This window comes from Zootoca vivipara, chromosome 6 (genome assembly GCF_965207765.1).
Source record: "Zootoca vivipara chromosome 6, rZooViv2.hap1.1, whole genome shotgun sequence".
In the NCBI taxonomy this organism is placed as follows: Eukaryota; Metazoa; Chordata; class Lepidosauria; order Squamata; family Lacertidae; genus Zootoca; species Zootoca vivipara.
Genome location: NC_142589.1, coordinates 68,503,264 through 68,528,473, shown reverse-complemented (window position 1 = coordinate 68,528,473; position 25,210 = coordinate 68,503,264). Strand labels below are relative to the sequence as shown.

The following is a 25,210-nucleotide window of genomic DNA, read 5'->3' as shown; positions in this document are numbered from 1 at the left end:
GTTGCCATTGCTCTCAGTTCCTGCTTGCAGGCTTCCTGTAGGCACCCGGCTGGCCGCTGTGAGATCAGGATGCTGGGTGGGGGTGAGCCATTGGTCTGATGCAGCAAGGGCTCTTCTCAGGTTCAGATACGTACTTCAAGATCAAAACACAAATGATATCTCAGTTCGCCCATTGAAAACAGAAGCTGAAGGCAAGTTGCAATGTAATGAAGCACTCTGTCAATAAGAACATAAGGACTTCATTTTCTGCGGAGTTGGAGATCAAGAGCTACTTCTGCAAAGAGAGAAGAGTGTGTCCTTCTGCACTGCTTCTGTACCTTCTGTACTGCTGATTCCCTCCCTCCCTTATTTCTTAAGACGTCGCTTTAATACACATCTATTAAAGTCAGGGCTATTTTTCCAAGCCGAAACTCAGTTCCAACACCTCTCACGTGGGCACCATTGTCATTATAAGATAACAAGGTTCGTGGGGAGTTCTGGCACCTCTTTTTGTAGAAAAATAGCACTGATTTAGTTGTACCTGAGATGAGTAGGTAATAACTTAGCGCAGGATAATCTGTATTTTAGCATGCATTCCTTATACTTATAATTGCATTTGCATGTCAAAGCCCCCAAGCCGCCCCCATGAGAATAAGACACAAAGACACAGAATTTTAGGTTAATGTTAATGGGTGCGAGGCTGAAAAGGGGCGATTCAGCTTCGCCCCATGGTTTAAATTGGCCCAGGCCACGCCCCCAAGTCGCCTGATTGGCCGCTTGGCTGGGTCTCCCCAGCGTAGGGCGGGACACACACTGAGGGGGGAGGCTTGGTGGCTCGCCCACAACGCGTCCCCACAAAGAGGTGGAGCCAATTGGTTTGAAGATTTTTTTGGTATTGTATAGATATAATGTTATGTTTGCACATATATACTGTATTTTTGTTATGTTCTATGTTGTAAACTGCCCTGTAGTTGTTGTTTTTTTACAAAGGGCAGTCTATAAATAATAATAATAATAATAATAATAATAATAATAATAATAATAATAATAATAATGGACTTCTGGATCAGGCCAGTAGCCCATCCCATCCAGCCTCCTGTTTCTTACAGTCGCCAACCAGATGCCCAGGAGAAGCCAAAAGTAGGACCTGAGAGGAGCAGCATCTTCCTCTCATCCTGAGGTATCCAGCAAATGGCATTTGGAAGCACATAGCCTCCAGCAGTGTAGGTAGAGCAAAGACATCTGGGTTAGTAGCCAACAATAGCTCCTGCCCTTAAAATGCCTAAAGCAGGAAACAGAATAAAAATTGCTTTAAGGTTTAGGAGTGGAATTTGCCTGAAATGTTTTTTTTTAATATATATATATAAATAAATAAAATAAAATCCCATTTTTAATTTATATATAAAGCATGAACTTACAGATAAGTGTTCTGGTTATTTTTAATTTCAGACATGCTTCATACTATTTATGGGTTATGGCTGACATTTAGCTGGAACAAATTAGACGCGTTAGGCTGCTCCACCCCCATTCTGCTATGCAAATCAGCACAGGAACATTAATGGTATTTTAAACTTTCCCCAATTCAATGAGAACTGGGCTGGTTCCAGGTGACTACCAGACCTCTTGCCGGGTCTTTATTTGCTTCGATTGGCCAGCATCCATGTCAGAACAAACTTCAAGCCAGAACTGAATCCAAGCCAGAACTGAACTGAACATTTTAGTAGCATGGCTCCCATTACAGTATTCGCTTTCTGTTTCCCTACAGCAGGGATGCAGCCCTTTGGCTGTCTCTGGACATTGGGACATTGCATCAAGCCAAAGATCCATCTACTCCAGCATCCTGTTCTCGCAGTGGCCAATCAGATGACAGAAAAACCTGCGAGCAGGAAATGAACCGCAACAGCATCCTCACTTATCAGCAGTGGCCCACCTAGCGGGGGAAGACCCACCACACGAACCTCTCATCAGCACCATTGCTGACGTGTACCAGGACGGAGAGGGGGGAAGTGGCAGAAAGGTTGGGGCCATGCAGATGCACCAGCAGAGCCAATCTAATGTACCCACCAGTGCATCTGTACAACCGTGTCCTCGCCACTGCCCCTTCTTGGTATACGGCAGCAGTGTTTTCACCAGGAGGTTATTGTTGTGGCTCCGCCCCAAAAGATGAGCCGCTCCTGATTAAGGATGGGAGGAGCAATTTGATTCATTCCGCATTTAAAGTCAAACTTATCAAATTTGCTCCTTACAAGAACCAAAACACAGGCAGGCTTTGAAATTTGCACTTATCCGGATTTTGCAGGGCAGTTCTCCAGACAATTTTTACAAAAATGCATATACTTGGGGGAAGTGTGTAGATATGCAAATAGGCATTATATCTGGGGAAATTATTATTATTATTATTATTATTATTATTATTATTATTATTATTATTATATTGGTATCTGGCTGGGTTGCCCCAGCCACTCTGCAAATTGCTTGCAAAAATGTGTACAGCAGTCAACACTGCATACAAAAATGTGCTTATTAGGCAAAATTTGCACCAAAAGGCTAAAGAATTTTCATGCATTATTTTTCTTTTTTTTAAAGGGGGGGGGAGCAAATTGCTACAGAAAAGTGGAGAACTGAGTTTAAGACTGGAAAAATGAGAAAATGGAAGAACCAGAATTGACAGATTCTTCTATCCCTTCTCATGTCTGTTATCAGGTTCCCTGCTCACATACCTGTTCACCTGAGAACTCTCACCTGCGGCTCTGAAGGTCAAGGGACACACCATTCTTGGCCCAGCTAAAGTGCACAGTGGGAACACCTTGAGCTCGGCACTGGAGCGCAGCCTGGCTTCTCCCATCTCCTGAAGCCGCCACTTTCCGCAGTCCAGGGCTCTTGATGATCTCTGGTGGGTCTGGGGTGCAAGTGAGGGGAGTAGAACAAGGAAGAAATCATGAGAGTATTTGCAGCATTCATAAAGGAATGGTCTATGATGAGACTGAGCATATTTGCAACAGCCACCAGAGTTTCAGCTCCAATTTCAAAAGCAATAAAACCAGAGTATTTAATTCTTGTTTCAATTTTACTGTGTAAGTTTATGTAAATCAGTGGGTATTGTGAATTATGAGTTGTGTCCGATGCGAGTCCTACACAGACCAACTGAAACTAATGGGCATTTCCAGTGGACCTACTCTACGAGCTCAAGGGGTTGAATCCCAAGTTAGTCTGAGTAGACCCTGTAAAAGTAATGGACACAAATAACTTAGACCCATTCATTTCAGTGAGTTTTCTCTGAGCAGAACTGAGTTGAACACAGTGCTATGTATTGTGGAGTTTTATTACATGGGCTCAGTTTTAAATTTTGTTGCTTCTATCTGTATTTTTGATCATTTCACAACACACGTTCAAAAAACGTGTTGTTTTGTTCAAAAAACAAAAAAGAATGTTAATTTTAGCTGCAATTTTTGATAAAAATTTCACGCCATTTTATGACAACAGCTTGGGGGGCTTTTGCTTTTTTTTTAATTAAGTAATCTATACATTTTGTTCAATAAGTAAAAAGTCCAGCCGGCCTGCTTAATTTTGAGCATTGGGTTGCTCTATTACTGTTTGCAAGCCTCCTAGTATTATAGATCTCAACGGGTTCTAGTCAGCTACTCAGTGTAGGCCACTGAAATTAATAAACTCAAGTTAGTCATGTCAATGAATTTTAGTGGGTTTACTCAGAGTAAGACCAGCATTGGCTACAACCCAATATCTTTATATCTTACTCTTTATATAATTGGAATCAGGGCCGGCCCTAAGGCAAGGCTGGGTGGCGCAATGTGCATGGGCGCCGGGCCGCCAGGGGGCGCCGCACTGCTGCGTCCACAGCAGCCGCGCTCTTTCCTCCCTCCCGCCCGCCATGGGTTCGAGTCCCAGCTTCAGCCTGGCAGGGTGGGTCAGGTCGGGGGCATGAGGAGGACAAGAGGCCGAGCACTGCACGGCACCGCCGCCCCCCCCCCAGCAGAGGCCTCTGCGCAGGAGGAGACGGCGGCGGCGCCCCGGAGGACAACCAAGCAGCCCGGCCCACCCGCTGCGGCGCCCCTGAGCCCGGCCCACCATCAGCACCCAGCCCGCCCATGCCATGTCCCTCCTCTGTGCCTGCGGTGAGGTGGGGGGGCAGCAGAGGGACCTTTGTGCCACGGCGCTTGATGTGGTTAAGACGGGCCTGATTGGAATGAAATAAGTGGTGGACATTGGACACAGGGAAGGTGGGGCAGGGCAAAATATAGAGGTTGGGGTTGCAGAAATACTAAGGAGGAAACTTACATCGAACAATCAAGCGGGCGCTACTCCTTGCTGCTGGGGAGATCCCATTGTCCGCCTGACACTCGTAGAGTCCGGCATGGGTTCGATTTGCGCCCTGGACTCGAAGTCGCCCTACCAGCCCATCCGACTGCAGTTCAATCCCCAGCTCTTCCAGGCTCTGCTCCAAATCGTTCTGGGTACAATATCAAGATAAGAGGGATCTATTCTTAGTACTGACTGGAGCACGCTTGAGAACTGAAGCCTCTCTCCGCAGAAATCCGGGCTGCACTCTGGATATTAGTCAGTTGCTTTCCTTCAGTAACACTCATAAGAATTTTAATATTTTTAAGGCAAGGTGCTTTGCAAGCCCCAACACTGTGCTTGCAAAGCCCCGTGCACAGCACTTTGCAAGCCCCAATGATCAGCTTCTTGTCAGAGCTAGCAAAGCCCAGCCCACAGCTGACCTGCAAACCCCTTTGTGGCCCAGCTGCATCTTTACCTGCCCCACATCTGATATCGTACACATTAGGTATAGAACAGGTGAACGTACCTTCATTGAAATAGCCTCATGGGACAAATGGGGAGGTTCCCTGTTAATCTGGGCCCACCTAGGCTTGCACTCTCAGCCATTATAGAAAGTTGAATGAACACCATGGTGCAGCCATAATGGATTAAGGTGGACAACGCTATCTCCCATCTGTGTCATTTTTGTGTAAGCTGCCTGGACCTTTGCTGCTCTTGGCACTTTGAGTGGAGAGTCACAGCAAATGGCCACGAAGGCAAAGCAAAAATGAAAGCCGGTAATTTTGGCAAGCCAGGGCTGGTCTCAGGAGCCAGAGTCAGGAGCAGGTCAACAATAAAACACCTGGGACTCAGCTACATTAGTTTAAAACAAAACAGTGATTTGAATATGTTATAAACATGCAACACCAGGTGGTGCTAGAGAGTAAAAAAAAATTCTAAGCAATTTTCCATAGCGGTTTTTCCCCTTTTGTTATAACTATTTAATTTCTGACTTGATTATTTCTTTATTCAAAGAAATCAAAACAGCTCAGGCCTAGTGATCACAGCAGCTCTTCCCAGTAGGTCTTGCCCCAAAGAAGCAGTTGCGAGGACCAAAGGTCTCCATCTTCTCATCACTCTCTAAGACTCCTCCCCTGGTTCATTCTCCAGCACTCCTTCATCTTATATTGCAATTTTATCCTGCGAACCGCTCAGAGACCTATGGGGAAGGGGAGCTGATAACAGCAGCAGGAGGATACCCTTCCCCCAGCTTCTTCACCAGCCTGACTCTGCCTCTTGCCCCCTTCCTCTCCAGCCTCCTTTTCTGCCTCTTGTTCTGGACTGCTCTCTGCCACAGCCTCTTCCCACTCACTAAACCCTGTTGCCTCTTCAGCTTCCAACACCTCCTCCTCCCAGTCTGCTCCCTCTTTTCCCTCTGACTGCTCATCATCATCCCACCATCAATTCCCTGGCTCTGAGCCTTCTTCCCCTGGGGGTTTCCTTTGGGGTCCCTCAACTGGTGCCTCCCACCACTCCTTGGCATCCAGTCAGCCCACGACAGCTGGCATATGCCCATGTGCCCTGCGTGGAGAATAAGTGATACAGCAGGTATCTCAATTGCTCTCTTTTTTTCTCCCCCTTCCCAAGTAGATTATGGCCATTCATGTTCCACGTCTTATGACGATCTGCCTACACAAGTAGTGAAACTATGCAAAATTGATGGAAAAGTCCCAGCCCCATTTCCAAGTACTGGTTGATACAAAAATGTCTGTATGTGGGGGGAGGGATTAGTTAGTTCTTTGAGGGCATTGCAAGTAGGTTGGGTGTATGATTTATATTTCTTCCTCTTTCTTTCTGTCTCCCGCCTATGCATCTTTGTGTGTATCACCCAGCTGAAGTCTGACCTATTGTCTTGGACTGGTAGCTATGAAATTTATTGATCTACTATACTGCGGAATAGTTTTAGAACTAGGTGTAGGGGGTTAGGAGGAGACCGTGTAACTTGATCAGATCAATTGCTTTCTCGGTACTATTTATTAGCTCACACCATTACTAAACCATTAATTAATTTATGCAAGTGACGTCAAATTGCTTTACATTTCATCAAATGTAAATTGCTTTATTTTCAGACGTTTTATTTTATATATTTTGTTTTATTTTCTGTAAGTCCTATAAACTTTCAGAATACAATTTCATAAAACTGTTCAGCTTTGTACAATAATAAACCAAGCTATTTGTTCCAGTCCTAATCTTGAATCTGTGGGTTTTGCTGGATAAGCTTTACTCCTTGCTCCTCTGGGTTGCCACTGAGCAAATTTGAACCTTGACTGGGGGGACCCAATGATGGCTAGTGCATTGGACATGGTTTGGCATGGCACCCACTGGCCTCGACTGGGTCGCCAAATCAACAGTCCCCATCACTATTTTACTTGTACTCCAAAGCATCTGGGGGGGCACCAGGTTGAGGAAGGTCCTACAAAGCAAATGTGGGTAACCTCTGCCCCCCCCAGATGTTGCTGGACTATGATTCCCATCAGGCCCACCAAACATGGCCGGTGGCCAGGGATGATGGGAGTTGTGGTTCAGCAACTTCTGAAGGGCCAAAGGTTACCTACCCCTGCTCTCAAAGAATATCAGTTCACACAAAATGACAGCATATCCTTGGAGCCTTCCCTGCCTGCCTGTTAGGTACAAAAACTGACTTGTCACTTTCACTGACAATAATCCCTGCCCCTCACTTAAGAAACGGGGCTGTGTCAACTGGCTAGGAGCTGCAGGCAAAAAATAATAATAATTCCATTAAAGTGAGCATCTTCCAACTGCCAGCACCTAGAAAAGAAGCATGTACAATTGTAGAAATATACTGTGTAGAAAGTATTTTATTTTATTTATTTTAGTCTACAGAGCCTGTAATCTTTTGTTTTATCTCATTTGATCTTATTATGCAATGCATACTATACACAGCTTTTGGCTGTGAAGCGGTTTATAAATAAATAGATCTGCTATATATTTTGGAAAAGGGGTTGTCCATTGGTTCTCTATATGTTCAGCTGCCTTTCAAGACACCATCATCAAACCCAGACAAGCGTTCCTAAGATGACAGGGAGTGTTCTATGTTGAAACCTGGGTTCTGGCAGCTGTTTGGATCAAGATGGCAGAACAAAACATGACTCTGGTCTGACTGCCCTTTTTTTTTCTTTTTCTTTTTGCAAGGGTTTGCCCCACCTCCAAGTTATTGTAGCAAAACTTGGTGTGAGGTTTCCTGAGATGGGGGGCAGCAGTCTTTGCCAACTTTGGGGTGCCTGGCACCATTCTGATTCAAGATGGTGGACTGAAATGTGACTTTGGCATGACTTCACCCATTATTTTTTGCCATGATGGGTCTAAGCTTACAAATTACACTAGTCATTTTTAAATCACAGTATTTTGGGTTCTTAAATATTCCTTGGCAGTGCCAGACACTCCTCACTAATCTGCAAAAGAAGAAAGAAAACCAGTTTTACTTGCTATTAAGTTAGGCTTGGAGGAAAAGCTCACCTCACTGAGCAGAGCAGAGCCACATCAGCTTAACAGAGTAAGGACTGTCTGGTTCTCTGCAGAAGCAAAGCTGTAGGAAACTAACCATGGTGCAGTGGGTTTCAATTTTGTTTACCGCCACAATGGAGCTGCCAATATTTATTTGTTTATTTATATCCCTCTCTTCTACTAAAAGTACCCAGAGCGGCAAAGAACCTAATAATAAAAACTGCGCAATACAATCAATACAAATGCAAGTGCGATAAACAATTTCTAAAAGCATTAATGAAATGCAGAGCCAACAAACCCGCAAACCTATTGGCATTGAGAGTAAAAGATGCTCTACACTGCATCGGAGTTCGGAATATATTGCAGCCAAGTGCGGAAATAAATAGTCTGGTGAGACTCTTGGCTGAAAGAATAAAGTAGCTTAAGGTTTTGTTGCTGCTGTACTTTGGATTCATGTCTTATGGACCCTGAGTGTGCTGCTAAGTTTGTACCATTCCTAGCCTGAATATATATTACTCACAAGTAACTGCCTCTGTTGTGGCATTTTGGATGGGAGTGAGGACAAGCAGGGGTGGAAAACTTCCAGCCTGCAGGCCCTCCATGCTCAGGGACAGCCTAGCCTGTTTTGCCGCCTGAAGCTAAACAGGAAGGTGCCGCCTCCAAACCCCACCACTTCCCCCTCCACTTACCAAGGTGGCATAGCAGAGGCTTCTGGCGAGATCCTACACAAACTCCACAAGATCTCACCAGAAGCCACTTTAACTACACAACTCTGGCAATGGCAGGGGGATTATCCACAGAGGCGGGACTCTGCCACCCGAGGCAGTTGCTTCAGTCCACCCCATGGGTGGGTCGGCCCTGTCCAGAACCTCTTCATCTGGTCCTCAGAATTTTCTCTAGGTCACAAAACCACACCCTTTACCAGCCGTGCTCCACACCCGCCTTCAGTGCTCTTGCCTGTTTGGACTGTGTCATCGAACTGTTGACACAGTTGAAGTGATGACTCTTGCTCCCCTGCATCAAGGATGGAGAGATGCGGCTGTTTGAATGGCTGGAATGTAGATCAGAGTCACATCCATTTCTCCACCCAATTTTGGCTCTGGGCGCACCCAGGACTGCCGTGTGGCCCCTAAAAGGTTACCCACAAGGGAAGTGTGGCCCTTGGACTGGAAAGGTCAGGAAACTGCGGCCTTCTGGATATAGTTGGACTCCAACTCCCATGAGCCCCAGCCAGCATGCCCAACAGTTGGCAATAATGGGATTTGTAGTCCAGCATCATCGGCAGGGCCACAGGGTAAAAGCTTGAAGCAAACAGAAAGTCTTTCTCTACTCTTAACTTCAGCTTCTGGTCTAGACTAGCCACTTACCAGCCATCTCCACTGGAACATGTTTGCAGGTGTGGGGTTGGCATCCGCCTGGCACTCAATCTCAGCTGTGCCCCCCAGGTCCACATAGGTTGGGTCTCCAATGCTACGGATGGATGGTGAATCTATTCACAGGGGGGGGGAGGTACGTGGCATGCTATCAACAGGCAAGAATTTCAATTTGGTCCACATCTTAATGCAAACCTACCTAATTCACACGTCCTGAAACAATAGGTACTCCCCCAAAGCAGCTATCCTGCAAAATTCGCACTTAGCAATACAGTTTCCCAACCAAAGACATGTCTAACAGGGGAAAGTGTGGACAATAATAAATAAAGAGAATTCATAAACATTGCATATGAAAGTGAATTACATTAGTGGCCAAAATTGTGGAAACCTTTTGGGGTAAGTGTATTTCCCAAGTTTCATTGCTCATAATACCTGATTGGCTCTCTAAACACTCATGCTCATTGGCTACACTCAAATGAAGGAAAGCTTACTGTACTGTGTATCAACCTAAGCAAGTTGTGCTTCCTTTTCTTCTGGTTATTTGGCTATAACTTTTTATAGAATACAGATAACTGAACAAACTTTGTTGCCTTACATTCTTCATTAAATTATCTTTCCATTGATATGTAATTTTATGGTATTACTCCAAAAAAAGTGGTGTTGTGAGCTATCAAACCACAGAAATACACTTCTTCCAAAAGGTTTCCACAATTTTGGCCACTAGTGTATATTAAGGGAAATTGCTGGGGAAGGTGTGTGCATTAGGTAAGATGGCATTAAAAATGTGTATATGAAAAGAAATGAACACTAAAATGCTGACAAATGTCATAAAGAGATGAGAGAGAGAGAGAGAGAGAGAGAGAGAGAGAGAGAGAGAGAGAGAGAGAGAGAGAGAGAGAGAATATGTTGTTGGCATCCAGCTGTTCAGAGAGAGAATGGCGCACACCTCTGGGAGTGAACTCAAACCACCTCCCTGGGGCAAAAGCCTGGCCAGGGTGTATGGAGGTCTTGGGTTGCCCAAACACCGAGACCCCCTCCAAAGGAAAGCAGAGCAATATGACTGGCACTGGCTGGGCTTCAGGAGTTGCCAGAAGGAGGCGAGCAAGGCACCATCCGACTGCCTTAGGGATGCACGTGTGTGTGTGTGTGTGTGTGTGTGTGTGTGTGTAACTGGAAATGTGGCAAATAGCACTTTTGATTGGGGAAATGATGGAAACTGAAACCGACAGATTTGCCCATTCCTATGTTACACCACCGCACAAAGAGAGAGCACGAGGTAGCATTGGTTCCTAAGAGTAGGCATGAAGCTAAACCCAGGCCAAAAGAAAGGAAGGCAGAGGAGAGCATGCCAGAGCTATAATCACAAAGGACAGAAAAGCACAGATGAGGCCCCTCATCTTTCAAGTGACTGAATACATGGTAGGCCCTCTCCACCTGATACTCACACTGCACATCTAACCAGAGGGCCGTTTCATTGTGGCCTTCTGGGTTCTCGCAGTAGATCTTGTACTTGCCAGCATCCGCCCTGGTCACGTTCCAGATCTCCAGAGAGCCACCATCCCGGAGGTGGTACCGTGGAGAGCCCTCTAAGAAAGACACAGAGGCGACCAATCTTAAGGCAGGCATTGCATACAAGCAAGGGCCAAGGACAGTGGTGGCTGTTGGACCTGGTGGCGCAGAGGTCAGGGAGCCAGAGCCAATGGCAGGGAAAGTGAACTAATTCTGTTATTTTGTCCCTGTCTTCCTCCCAGCTGAGCTCTACAAAAGCAACCCTGAGACTCGGGAAGAGGAAGCTGAGAGCCCTTGCAATGAAGGAGGTAAGTAAGTGGGGGCTAGCCGAAGGCAGCTGAGCTTGGTGGGGCAATGTCCAACTGGACCTAATGGACCAGTCTTCACTGGGTTAGGAACAGGCGGGCAACAGACCAGAGAGAGAAAGAGAGCAGGCTGGCTGTCATGGACTGGCTGCAGAGGAGTGGCAGGAGGCACCAACTGGGGAATCCCCAAGGGAAGAAGACTCAGAGCCAGGGGTTGGTGATGGGACGATGATGAGTGGTCAGAGGGAAAAGCCTGGGAGGAGGGAGGATTGGAAGTTGAAGAGCTAACAGGGTTCAGTGAGCTAACAGGGTTCAGTGAGCAGAGAGACTGGGGGCAGAGAGCAGTCCAGAATCAGAGGCAGGAGAGGAGGCCAAGAGGCAGAGATGAATCAGGCTGGTGAGGAAGCCATGGTGTCTCCTCCTGCTGCAGTAACCAGCTCCCCTCCCTCCTGGTCTCCCAGAACCAGAAGAGTTATGAAGAGGGAGGTGCGAAGACAGGCACAGTGACGGAATCTCAGATTGCTTAGAAAGGACCCAGGGGAGGAGGAGACTTAGGCAACTGTGGGGAGGTGGGGACCTTCAATATCCACAACTGCCTCATAGGGGCAAGACCTACTGGGATGACTTGCTGTGCTCACTAGGCAGACCTTGTTTCCTTGAATAAGTTCACTGATGCCGTATGATTTATTGCTCCTGGCACTGGCCCACCCAGCTGTCATGTACAATTTCCCCTTCCACTGCAAGGCACTTTTTTCACCAGAAGGATGAAGCCCGCTAAGGATTCCAGGAGGCATGTTAACTCAGAATGGAGAACCTGTGGGCATCCATATATTTGTTCAACTCCAACTTCCTTCACTCCCAGCTAGCATGGCCCATAGTCAGGGATAATGGGAAGTGTAGTGCAGCAACAATGTGTGGGCTACAGGTTCCCTACCCCTGTATTAGTCAACAAATGTCTTTTCCTTCCAGTGCAAATAGCTTCAAAAGGAGGATTTTCCTTAGAACCGCAGCCAGGGAGGAAATGCTAAAACTCCCCCCGACTTGCTGCAAGCCAGGTGATTATCATAACTCACTGCGTGGATGCTATTTGCATTTTTTTAAGTGCATATTAAATGCAAATATGTTTAATGCCCCATCTAATTTGGCCCTTTGAATGTAAGCTCCTTGTAGCAAGGACCAATCTCATTTGCCTCCCACTGCATGTGGGCATTGGAGACAGCAAAGCTGCACACTGGTGATGAAATAACAGCAACAGCTTGGGACTTCACTCCAAGAATGATGCTGGACCCACCTGTCAAGAGTACCTCACCAAGGAAGCTCCAGCGATAGGTGATGTCTGGAGGGCTGGCTGACACCAGCAAGGGCAGCTGGACAGCTCCATGCTCCACAGCTTGCACTACTAGAGGCTGCTCAGAGGAGAACTCTGGGGGAACTGTGCAAAAAGCAGAGGAATAAGAGATTCTCATATGACTTTCCCACTGACCCCCTCCTGCTTTTTGCAGCCCAAAGGTGTCTAATATGAGCATATGGCAGGTGGTTGCTGGTACATTTCAAAGAGTCAGGCTTACATTTCAAAGAGCTTCCACAGAGACCCTCCAGCTAAACGTTACCTTACATCTGCCCCGGGGACAACACATGCTAAAACTGTAAACAAATCAACCACAATTTCAGCCCAATGAACTGCAATGTGGTCATGGAAGACACACATGAGTGACAGTTCCCGCCTCCTGGTTGTTCCTTCCAGTTTGCTTTCCTCATTTCTCCATCAGTATGCAAAACGGATTTTGAAATCCTCCTGAAAATCCAACAGCATTTTATTTTACATTTCTCTATATACATATTTTATGCAGTTTTGCCGAACATACTAGGTTATTTGCATGCTGTTTTCCCTAATACAATGCACCTTTCTTTGTTATTTTCATGCATTTCTATGCACATTTTACTCTAGCCTATGCACATTACAAAAATGGTTGGAGAACTGCAGTGCAAAATTCAGAGAGGCATGCATTTTGAAGGGCGGCTGCTTTTCGGTTCACACATTGTTTCGGAAAGTGTGGCTTAGATAGCTTTGTATTAATTTTAGGTAGTTTTCGCCTTCAAATGTAAAACTGAACTGAATTTCCCTCCCATCCCTACTTCGTACTTACATAGGACAGTGAGCTGGTAGAAGGTATTCACACCTTCAGAGAGGACAGAGCTATATGCATGGCATTCCACTCTCGTCCCATGATCTCCAGATGACACCACCAGAGTCACCTTTCCTGAAGTGGAAAACCCCCCAAATTCTGCTTTCTTCTGCTCTGGGTTACTTGCCTTCAACCTGGAGAAGAAACAATACTAGCAAGAACTTATAAGAACAAGAAAAAGCTCTGCTGGATCAGGCCATTGGCACATCTAGTCCAGAATTTTGTTCTCCCAGTAGCCAAAAATATGCCTACGGGAAGCCTCCAAGAAGGAGCTGAGGACAACAGCAACTCTGCCCACTTGTGACTCCCAAGCATGATTTTTATGGTAGTAGTGGTAGTAGTAGTAGTAATAATAATAATAATAATAATAATAATAATAATAATAATAATATTATACCCTGCCCATCTGGCTGGATTTTCCCAGCCACTCTGGATGGCTTCCAACAAATATTTAAAATACAATAAAACATCACACATTAAAAACTTCCCTAAAGAGGGCTGCCTTCATATGTCTTCTAAAAGTCAGATAGTTGTTTATTTCTTTGACATCTGACGGGAGGGCGTTCCCCAGGGCGGGCGCCACTACCGAGAAGGCCCTCTGCCTTACTTACAATGCTTAAATTTATATGTAACCTATTGCTGTGTTTTTCAACTCCGGGTCCCCTGGTGCTGTTGGACTGCAACTCCCATTATCCACAGCCAGCTTAGCCAATGGCCAAGGGGGAAGGGAGCTGTCACCCGACAGCATCCAGAGATCCAAGGTTGAAGAAGACCAACCTCTTGTAAACCACTTGGAGAACTTTGGGTAATAACTGGACTATAAGTGGAAATAATAATAATAATACACACAGGGAAACAAGCTGGAGAGACTTGGGTGTCCTCGTCAGCTTTGTTCATGACTAAGCCCTAAGATCTTCCAGCAAATTGGAGGAGCAAAGAGCGAGAGGTCAAAGGAGACAATCCTGCCCAAGGTTCCAAAATGCATTGGACTAGCCCTGGCAGAAATGGACAAGGGCCTTTGAAGATCTAGAGAGACCTGCAGGTGAAGTTGATGTAGGATGGGCATTGGGGAAGTCAGACATCCTCTTACCTTTTCCCATCTTTGAGCCAGGTGAGGCTGGCGGGAGGGTTGCTGCTGCCCGATTTGCAGTGGAGTGTCACCGACTGGCCACGCTTGAGCTCCTTGGCTGTCACCGTAATTTTTGCACTTAGGGGCGGGACTGTGGAAAGAAAGCGGCTGGCTGTCAAGACTCAGGCTTCGGCGCCACCTCCTAGCTCTACCCTCCATGCCAACCTTCCCCAACCTCCAGATGACCATGATGGGAGTTGTCATTCAGAAGAAATTGACAGGGGGGGTGGATTGGGGAAGGCCGTATAAAGCCTGTATTCAGGCACTCTGCATTGAGGTACAGGTAGGAGATATGGCTCAGAGAGCCTCTTTTCTGGAAATCCCGGAGAGCCCCTGCAATCCAATGTTGACAAGACTGAGCTGGATGGATCAGTGGTGTGATTTGGTAAAAGGCAGCTTCCTATGTTCAGGTCCAATCTTTCCACGTGGTGCCACAACTCTTGGGGGGTGAGCTTATCAATACACCAGAAACAAACAAGCCAAAAAGAAAATTTCTTCTTTATGGATGCTATCACTTTAAAATAATAGAAGAGGGAAATCCCATAATTATGGGTTTCACCCATATCATAAATCATTTGCATTTAGAAAGCTAGCAGGTCAGGAGTTCTAAAGCCCAGTCTTCTTCCCAGGATGCTTGCTTGCTTGATTCATCAATTTTAATTTATTTATATCCCACCCTTTCTCCCAAAGGAGCCCAGGGTGGCTTCCCAGGCACCCTCTACTAGCCTGTGTGTGAAAGCTGCCACTCAGTGTGAGAGGGGCTTTGCATGCAACAGGTCTCAGGTTTAACCCTTGGTTTCTCTAGATAGAGGGACATGGGTGATGCTGTGGGTTAAGCCACAGAGCCTGGGGTTTGCCAATCAGAAGGTCGGTAGTTCGAATCCCCGTGATGGGGTGAGCTCCCGTTGCTTGGTCCCAGCTCCTGCCAACTAGCAGTTCGAAAGCACGTCAAAGTGCAAGTAGATAAATACATAGGTACCGCTCAGGCGGGAAGGTAAACGGCATTTTCGTGTGCTGCTCTGGTTCACCAGAAGCGGCTTTGTCATGCTGGCCACATGACCTGGAAGCTGTACGCCGGCTCCCTCGGCCAATAATGCAAGAGGAGTGCCGCAACCCCAGAGTCGGTCACGACTGGACCTAATGGTCAGGGGTCCCTTTCTGGACCTAATGGTCAGGGGTCTACCTTTCTCTAGATAGAGCTGGAAACAGACTTATTATGCCTGAAACCTTGGGAAACCGCTGCCCATCACTGTCAACAATAGTGAGCTAGATGCTATAACTTGGCCTATTGCAGTTTCCTATGCCCTTGCACCCTGCACAATATTCTGGTGAACCTCAGCAGGCACCCAGGCTGCTTCAGAGGAGGGCAGGACCATGGACAGCTCACTGTGGTTCTGCATACAGAGGCAGGATGGACACAAGGCACCTTAGAGCAGCCAGCTTGGAACATTGTCCCATCAATGGTTTAGTCTGGAGCAAACAATGAGCTTATGCAGCCTCACCATCATTGGGTGGCGGTCTCAAGCTCCATCACCTTCAAGGAAACTGGTTGGGTTGAAAGGGGCTTGGCCGTATGCATCAAGTCTCTCCTGCTGCCTGGTGGGCCTGGTAGTGCCCCTTCCACTGGGACGGGGCCATCTTTCTGACATTGGCATCACTGCAGCCTGCCTGGATGCGACTGGGGCAAATGGCTGCAAGGCAGGGGCCATGCAGGTGCACCAGTGAAGTAGTCAGATTGGCTCCACCAGTGTACCCAAACAGCCCCAGACTTGCCACCACCCTGCCCTTGCCCCAGCCCCAGGGTGGAGAAGATAGATGGGGAACCACGTGGACATTGATAGACATTGCAGAAATTGCAGGGGGTTCGACGAATTGTCCCTTGAGGTCCATTAAAATTTTACAGTTCTGTGATTCCGTAGACAGTTACATTTCTCTTAAGCATCTTGCTCTTATTTCTCGGTCACATGTCCCCCTGCAAACACGCCCTCCATTCAGATCAAGGCCAGAAGGGTGCGCATGTGTGTTGAAGCTTACACTGGACATGCAGACGAGTCTCTGCAGTGAGCGCTGGGGTTCTGGAACTTCCAAAAGCCTTGCAGTAGTAAGTAGCCATGTTGTCGCTGGCAGTCGTGGTGAGGAGCAGCTCCTTGGACACAATGTTCCCCGATGACCCCGGAGTTATCCTGTCCCTCACTACTTTGCTCTCCTGTAGGAAGAATCCAGATTGCAGTGGGGGTAAGTGGAGAGGCAGCCACTCTGGGGGGATTGGCCAATTGGGCACACATCGCTCTGTCCTCTAACAGGACTGGCCAGGGGTCCTTAGGAGGAAGAGCCATAGGGTCACTTCTACTGCCCCCAACATCTACCATTTATGGCAGTCACCTCACTTTGTCTAATGCAATGGAGGGGAAACTCAGACCCGGGGGCCAAATTGGGCCTCCAGACCTTCCTATCCAGTCCTTGGGACTCTCTCCGGGTGACAGCCCCTCCCCAACCATACCCTCTCACCCCAGACCATGCCCCTCACTGTCCTGGCTTTGCAACTTCCTCGGGTATTTTTGCCTGGCTGGCATATGCCCTTGAACTCTGATCACCCCCCCCCCCCGGTTGCCAGGAAGGAAGACAGAGTATGAGGATGGGTGTCTATTGTATGAAGATAAAATTTGCATTCATTGTTCTGCCAAGTTTTGCCTCTGCTCCCCGAACACCACCATTGGCTTGTGGTGCAGCTCTCAGGCTGAAAAAGTTTCCCACCCCGGCCTAATGGTAGTGCTGGCCCTGGAGGCAGGAATGCTGGACCACCTTGTACCACTCAAGGCGAGGCAGAGGGTGTCCACCGCTGGCAAAGCAGGTGAGCTTGACTACGGTGCCAGCTCGAAAGCGTGTTTCTGGGGGTGGCACATCGATCCAGATCTTCTGTGGTGGATCTGAAGGACAACAACAAGAATGGGGAAGAGAAGGAGGAAACAGATATTAGAAGGAGGGGTTCAAAACACGTCACACGTGACAACTGTTGCCATGACACACACACAATAATCACACGAGACGTAACCGGCTGCACTCTTGCAAAATAAAGTATACTATTCACTGTATCATATAAATTTCAACAGAAATGAGTCATAAAATTCAATGGAACAAGCAGAAGACCCAGTGGATCAGTTTATACTCTAATCCGTTCATGGATCAGTCTAGACATTGGTACGTGTCTGTTCCACCTGCGTCAGTTCATAAAGTCCCAGCAATAACAAGTAGTTGTTTTTAATAACAAGCCTTGTTTTTGCATTTATTTGCATCACCCATAACCTGTACTACTGATGAAGCCCAGGACGGCGAAACAAGGTTTATATTCCAGAAATCCTTGTCTTCGGAATAGGATTCTGTGGAACTGGAACTACTTGTTATTGCTGGGACTCTATGAACTGATGCAGGTGGAACAGACACATGCCAATGTGTGGACCTGATCCATGAACTGATTAGAGTATGAACTTATCCACTGGGTCTTCTGCTTGTTCCATTGAATTTTATGACTCATTTCTGCTGAAATTTATATGATACAGTGAATAGTATACTTTATTTTGCAAGAGTGCAGCCGGTTATGTCTCGTGTGGTTATTGAGTATATTTTCATGTAACCCAAGGGTTGATGTTGTTTTGCTAATGACATACACACACACATCCCTCCTGCTCACACTGTACTCGGAGGGTCACGGCAGCAGTCTTGGCATAGAAGATGGCTTCATTGAAGGCCTCACAGATCAGAGACAATCCGTTGTCCTCACGGCGTGCTGTGTATGTGATGTTAGACACCGTGATCATCCCGCCATGAGCAGCCTGTAGGAGGATACCAGGCCTCAGTCAGCAATTGTCATTTTGAGAAGGGAGAAGAGGCAGATCTAAACAACTGGTTTCAAAATGCCTGTTTCCCTGATTTCCCAGCATTCTGAAAGTCCACAAGTCCTCTAACTTTGTATTGTCTACACTGACTGGCAGCAGGGCTACAGAGAAGAGAAAACTCCAAACCCAACTAGAAGATGCCAGAGATTGAACCTGGGACTTTCTGCAGGAAAGGCAGATGCTCTACCACTGAGCTACAACCTTCCCCAATGCTCATACAAAGTTCTTACTTCCCCCACAATCTGGGACAGTACAGTCTTCTCAGAGCCCTTACTTTCCCATGCTCATGGCCCCTAAACTCATGCTTCAGGCCCTCCCTGTCATGATCCTAACCAGCAGAGAAGTCTTGACATGGAGGCAATGGAATCCACAGGATTCGGAAGACCAGCAGCGGACGTGGTGGACCCCAACCCAGGCTCTGATGGGCTGGAGCCTGTCCACCAGGAACCCATTGGCTAGGAGGCCCTGGAAAGAGAGTACTCTCCAAATTGGGACACCCTTAGAGAGAGTGTCCCAAAGGACCGCTGCCAAAATGTACCACCTCGCCTCCATTTTGTGCCCCCACATAACCCCCTGGATTCAAAAATCTCCTGTTTGTCTGGAAAAGTTGGCAGGCAACACCTAAAAGTAGGTAAGGGAGAATCTGTCAATTTTGGTTTTTCTCCATTCTCATTTTCCCAATCTCGAGTTCAGTTCTTCACCTTTCCACATGCCACTTTGCACCAAAAAATACCCCCCACGAATAAAAACAAGTCCTCATGAAAACTCAGCAGCATTTTAGTGCAAATCTCTCCCAATATGCATATATTTGTATACAATTTTGCCCAATACACACATTCTTACAAAGCACTTCCTCTTCACAGAATGCATTTCTGTCTCCTATTTGTACTTACGCATGTCTTCTGGTGCACGTTTGACTCCAGGGTACACATTTTCGTACACATTATGTGCAGTGCAAAATTCATAGAAGTGCGAATTTCAAAGGGCAGGTGTGATTTGGTTCATCTATCATTTCAGAAAGTGCAGATTAAACAAGCTTGCCTTCAAGTTCCTCCCCCTTCCTTAGCTCAGGAAAAAGAGAGGATGAAATGCCTTTGCGGTGCCCACTGACACCCTCTAATTACCATCCACATAGGACCCATCTCACTCAGCCTCCTAGCAGGATGGGCCTCTGCTATTGCCTACCTCTGACACGGTGACTTCTGTGGCACTGAGCTCCTTCCAGCCCAGCCACCAGCGCAGCAAGACAGGTGGGTTGCTGGGAGAGGTGGAACAAGACAGAGAGAGCTCCTTGTTTTCCTCGGTGCTGCTTGAGCCTATGATTTCCACCTTGTCAGGGAGAACTGTCACCCAAAAAGTAGAGCCCGGGGGGTGGGGTGGGGAGAGAAGGATATCAGTCACCCAGTGCAAGACTTAGATGTGCCCATTTTTGTTTTCAAATCAGTGTGTCCTTCTTTCCCTTTCACCAAGAGAACAAAGTTGGTTGCGGTTCTGTTTGTCGTTCAAAGTGCCTCTGGGAAAGTACAACGTGCTTGACTTTTGCGAAGGGAAGCAAGGTTGTTGCCGGTGTTTACAGAATGGACCTAGTGGCTTAGGCTGCATATACATTTTTCGTCTCAAAGAATTCTGGGCACTGTAGTTTGTCAAGGCTTGCTGGGAATTGTAACTCTTTGAAGGGTAAACCACAGTGCCCGGTATTATTTGAGGGGGTAAATGTGCTGTTTAGTGGGTATGCAGGATAGTGTTTGCATTCAAACGTAGCAAAAAGCTCTAGTTACAGGAAGGAGCTGCAGAGAAATTTGGCTTCGTGTGCTCCCCCATCCCTCTCTTCTGGTGGAAAGGGGGAGATTGGAGGCTTCACTTCCGTTTTAAAATAACTGCAGTTTACCTTTCCATCTGAACCCTAAAATGTACTTAATCTTAACTATGGTTTCTTGGAACAGTTAAAGTATTTGAGCCCAGTTAATTTTGTAAGTTTTGCGAAGGTGGGGAGGGGTGAATATGCTTCTGAAGACAAGATTAATTTTCAGGGGGTGAATTCCTAAGAACGTTCAAAGGGTGGTATTACCTTGAAAGATATGTTAGCTGAGGATTTTGTCTTCCTTCTACTTCTTTTTTGAATAAAAGTTAAAGAAACATTACTCCTTGACCAATCTTCCCCTCCAAAGAGTTCCTCTGGGAATAACACTATCCTGAGGGAGCATTTTTCCCATTGGAGCATTTAATTCCAGGAATACCACTGATCTACTGTCACTTGAAGTGATGGAAAGACTTACTGCATTGCAAAAAGAACACACAATGGCAACCTTGTACTTGAAAGCATGACCACAGCACCCCCAAATTAGCATTGGCTTGCCCCCTCCCCAAGTCACCAAATATCTCCCCCCCACACATACACTTTTATGGGGATGAGGAGTCCCAGGAAAGGAAGGGCAGGATAGTCAGTCAAGTCTTGGTTGAAACAAGTCAACTTCATGACAAACTACTTAGGCATGTTTTGGGAAGGGACAGTCCCAACACTCACAGACCACGTGCAGAGTGATGCTGGCTTGCAGGGGAAGGGGCAAGACTTGGTTCAAGGCCTGGCAGCTGACTGTAGCCATGTTGTCTTCTGCTGTGATGCTGAGGCTGAGGGAGCTCCGGGACAATTGGCCGGCGTCGTCCGTCTCCCAGTTCGTGGAAATCACTTCATCATTCTGTAAGGCACAAGCCCATAGCTGAGATCCAGGGGGAAGAGCCTGGAAGCTGAAGGATGGGGATCTGACCAAGCAGAGGGCAATGTTGACAAGATAGGGGAGGAGCCTGGCAGTGCCCAGTATAACTGAAGGAGCATCTCCACCCCCCATTGTTCTGCCTGGACACTGAGCTCCAGCTCCGAGGACCTTCTGGCAGTTCCTTCAGTGCGAGAAGTGAAGTTACAGGGAACCAGGCAGAGGACCTTCTCGGTAGTGGCACCTGCCCTGTGGGACACCCTCCCATCAGATGTCAAGGAAATAAACAACTATCTGACTTTTAGAAGACATCTGAAGGCAACCCTGTTTAGGGAAGCTTTTAATTTTTGATGTTTTATCGTGTTTTTAATATTCTCCTGGGAGCCGCCCAGAGTGGCTGGGGAAACCCAGACAGATGGGTTGGGTATAAATATAGTAGTAGTAGTAGTAGTAGTAGTATTCCAGGATAAGAGCAGAGGACAGAAGCAGTTAGGCAGTTAGAAACATCTGGATGGCCCTACGGCACCATGACTTTAGAGCTCAATGAACGCAGGGGCTGAGCAAACGTTCTCAAACCAAGCAGGGAAATAACCTGTTTTGGGCTCCCATACTTCTTTCCTTCCTTCTCTTAGAGGCTGGGAGAAGGAGGATAGAACCTAGGGCCCAACAAACCTTGTAACACCATATACAAATTGGGCATGTGGATTGCTGCTGCCATTCATAAAACCTCTATGCCCCATCACTAGAAAACGTCAGGGATGTTGGAAGCTGCTTTCTAGTGCTTGTAAGACTCCTGGTCTATCTAGCTGTACCCCTTGGAGCAGCCAGTCCAGAGTTTCAGGCAGGGGTCTTTATCTTGGGTCTTCTGTGTGCACGCCGTGTGCTCTGTGGCTCTTTCTCGGTAGAACAGCCACCATGTGGAGCAACTGCCATACACAGACTGTTTCAAACCATGTGAGAGCCGCAATACATTGAGCAATCCTTAGCTGCTTTGTCATCAATGAATATACATGAACATTCCAACTGATAAGAGGGAAGGGCAAATCGCAGAATGTTGAGCTACTGCTATAAAGAAGCGGGGAAAGGGAAGAGAAACGCAGAGGGGAGGCTAGGGTGCTGAAAGAGAAGAAGACCCACCAGGAACAAGGATGGAGGAGGCAGGGAAGAAGGCCAGGTGACTGGGGAAAAAGATGGAGGCTGCAGCAAGTCAAGGAGAAGGTGGAAGAGGCCAAGGGCTAAAAGACAGACAGAGTGGATTGAGGAACGTAGGAAGAGATCAAAGAGAACAGAAACCTGAGCTAAAACTCCACACCAGATAATGGGAGAGGAAGGGCTGCACTGTTGCTGATGTAGCAGAAGGGGAATTGTGGGGTCACAACATATAGCCTGTCAGAAAATCTGGCTGCAGGTTCCTCACTGGCGGCTAATAGAATAATTACCACCAGGTGGCACTCACTGGGAAGCTTTCGCATTTACAGCCTAGAAGTCACAGATAAAGGTAAAGGGACTCCTGCCCATTAGGTCCAATCGTGACCGACTCTGGGGTTGCAGCGCTCAACTCGCATTATTGGCCGAGGGAGCCGGCGTACAGCTTCCGGGTCATGTGGCCAGCATGACAAAGCCACTTCTGGCGAACCAGAGCAGCACGGAAACGCCGTTTACCTTCCCGCTGTCACAGATATGTCCGCGCAAATGTTAAGGAGAGCAGGAGTCATGGTCTGCTGTACAATATCCCAAGCTCCAGGTACCTGGGGGAGGATCTGGGCTTTCTCCAATAGCAAATGATTTGTCATCCCACCCACAAAAAAAGTCCCCCCACTCACCTTTAGCCACTGCAGGGTAGCCAGTGGGTTCCCACTCAAAGAAATACAGGTCAGCTCTAGCTTGTCCTTGGCTTTTATCGTGGGGCCATCGTATCCCTTGATGACAGGTGGCTGTGGTGGGACTGTCAAAGAGAGCAGAACGATATGGCTGAAACTCAAGGGAGGGGAGGTCCTTAAGGCCACCAGCTCCTACAGCAACCTTCCCTTTCCATAGGGGTGGAGAGGCAGTGTGATGCAGTGGTTAGAGTGTCGGACTAGGGCCTGACTGCAGTCTCCAGGGCAAGCGCAAGGGAAGTCTCGCATAGAATGCATTGCAGTAATCCAGTCTTGAAGTCACCAGTGCATCAACTACGGTAGCCAAGCTCTCCCTGTTCAGGAAAGGTCAAAGATGTCATACCCGGTGACCATTATGCTTGACCGCTGGCCAGACCGGCTGGGACTGGTGGGAACTGGAGTGCAGCAACATCTAAAGGCCACAGATTCTGCATCAGTCAAAGGATCCTCACACAACTGAGTTATCATCATCAAAAAGCTGGGACACAGGTCTGTTTTGAATGACCGACGTTGATCCACAGAGGAAATTAAACACACCCAAATCAAACAGGCTGTTTACAAGGACTTGGGACTATGCCGTTTGACTGGTCGGGTTGACCAGACTTTAAAGATTTAGGTGACATCCACACCATTATTTTAAAGTGCATTTAAAGCACATGGCTTCCTACAAAATTAATCCTGGGAACTGTAGTTTGTCGAGGGTGCAGCGAATTGTAGCTCTGTGAAGGGTAAACTACAGTTGTCAGGATTCTTTCATTTAAAGACATGTGCTTTAAATGTGTTGTGTGGATTGGACCCCAGCCGATATGGGCTATTTCCATCACATGCTGACCTTGTCTTGTTTTAAAAAGAACCTTTAAAAAAACCAACCAACCCACCCTTTAATTATCTTATACTTTCCCTTGTCCGTTTGCTCTGTTATAGTCTCTTGTTTCTTCTGCCTTTTATTGCAACTGCCCTCGGTGATCTCTCGCTTCCTCCTCCACCTCCTCATTCCTTATCCTTTTGTGTTTGTTTTTTTTATTAGGAAAGAAATAACAGTTTCCTTGGGCACTTAGTGGCGATTATGCTGACGGTTACCTTTAGCCCTGGAAAAGGGAAAGGTCTGACGAAGCATTCTGAGTGACTTACACAGGATATTCATGGTGAAGCTGACAACAACTGGGATTAAGGCAACTGGGTTAGAAGCTGCGCACGTCAGCTGTTGCCTGTTGTCTGAGCTCTGGGGAGTGATCCTGGAAGAAAGCAGAAGAGGAGACCACAGAAGCGACTCCAAGCTAGTAATTGTTTGGGGGGGGGGGTATCTGGTTTGGTTCACATCATTTGCACTTTCCAAAGGAATACACAAACCCAAACACAGCTACCTTCGAAAAATTCTCACTTCTCCTAATTTGGCAATGCAGTTGTCCAGCTAAAGAATGGGTGCGAAAATGGATATAGCAGGGGGAAATGTGTGCATCAAAATGCATAAGTTAGTGAAAACGGAGTGCAAAAATGCATCCCTTTGGAGGGGAAATTGCTTTGCAAAAAATGTGTTGATTAGGGAACATTTGCATGCAAAAATGTGTATCCGAGGAGATTTTTTTTGAACTACAAACTGATGAGGAAAGATGGCAAACCGAATTTAAGATTGGAAAAATGAGAAGCTGAGAGAAACCACAAGGGAAGGATTTATTCTTCCCTAGCTATCCTCTCATTTGGCCCCTACTCTGCATCTACCCCTCTCCACATTCCTTCAGCTTTTGACTTCCACTGTAGAGCAGCCTTTTAAAAAAGATAAAGGACCCCTGGACGGTTAAGTCCAGCCAAAGGCAACTATGGGGTTGCAGCGCTCATCTTGCTTTCAGGCCGAGGGAGCCGGCGCTTGTCCACAGACAGCTTTCCGGGTCATGTGGCCAGCATGACTAAATTGCTACTGGCGCATGAAGGACCATGACGAGTGCCAGGGCTCACGGAAACGCCATTTACCTTCCCACCGCAGCAGTACCTATTTATTTACTTGCACTGGTGTGCTTTTGAACTGCTAGGTTGGCAGGAGCTGGGACAGAGTAACGGGAGCTCACCCCGTTGCGGGGATTCGAACTGCCGACCTTCTGATTGGCAAGCCCAAGAGGCTCAGTGGTTTAGACCCGAGCGCCACCCGCATGCCAGAGCAGCCCTGCATAAAGGCGAATGGGGGGCTAGCACTATAGAGTTCCTTCCATGCTCTTCGTACCTCAGCATGGCCTCTGTGCTGAAGAGCTTGTCGTTGGAGCCAGGTTGGATGCTGGATGACACATCTGTCACTTTCTTGTCACCTGGGGAGAAAGGGAAGATTGGTAAGGGGGGTGCTAATTCTGTGGCCTAGTCAACCTTCCACATACCCCCATGGTAAAGGTAAAGGACGACTCTGGGGTTGTGGCGCTCATCTCACTCTATAGGCCAAGGGAGCCAGCGTTTGTCCAC

At 47.2% G+C, this 25,210-nt stretch overlaps 1 protein-coding gene across 1 annotated transcript in view; it reads right to left on the bottom strand.

Annotated features, from left to right (window-relative positions):
• Window positions 1–25,003, bottom strand: part of NPHS1 (NPHS1 adhesion molecule, nephrin) — a 36,925-nt gene extending 11,922 nt beyond the window's left edge. Inside the window, exons 1-15 of the mRNA XM_088671139.1 lie at window positions 24,981–25,003; window positions 23,897–24,000; window positions 22,712–22,833; window positions 20,702–20,873; window positions 19,363–19,520; window positions 17,973–18,114; window positions 17,084–17,211; window positions 16,319–16,571; window positions 14,246–14,375; window positions 13,117–13,289; window positions 12,261–12,401; window positions 10,601–10,741; window positions 9,150–9,271; window positions 4,276–4,447; window positions 2,722–2,878 (exon numbers count right to left, since the gene is read on the bottom strand). Of these exons, the coding sequence (XP_088527265.1) occupies window positions 2,722–2,878; window positions 4,276–4,447; window positions 9,150–9,271; window positions 10,601–10,741; window positions 12,261–12,401; window positions 13,117–13,289; window positions 14,246–14,375; window positions 16,319–16,571; window positions 17,084–17,211; window positions 17,973–18,114; window positions 19,363–19,520; window positions 20,702–20,873; window positions 22,712–22,833; window positions 23,897–24,000; window positions 24,981–24,988 (2,123 nt within the window). The 5' untranslated portion in view covers window positions 24,989–25,003. The remainder of the gene's footprint in view (window positions 1–2,721; window positions 2,879–4,275; window positions 4,448–9,149; window positions 9,272–10,600; window positions 10,742–12,260; window positions 12,402–13,116; window positions 13,290–14,245; window positions 14,376–16,318; window positions 16,572–17,083; window positions 17,212–17,972; window positions 18,115–19,362; window positions 19,521–20,701; window positions 20,874–22,711; window positions 22,834–23,896; window positions 24,001–24,980) is intronic.
• Between the last annotated feature and the right edge of the window lie 207 nt (window positions 25,004–25,210).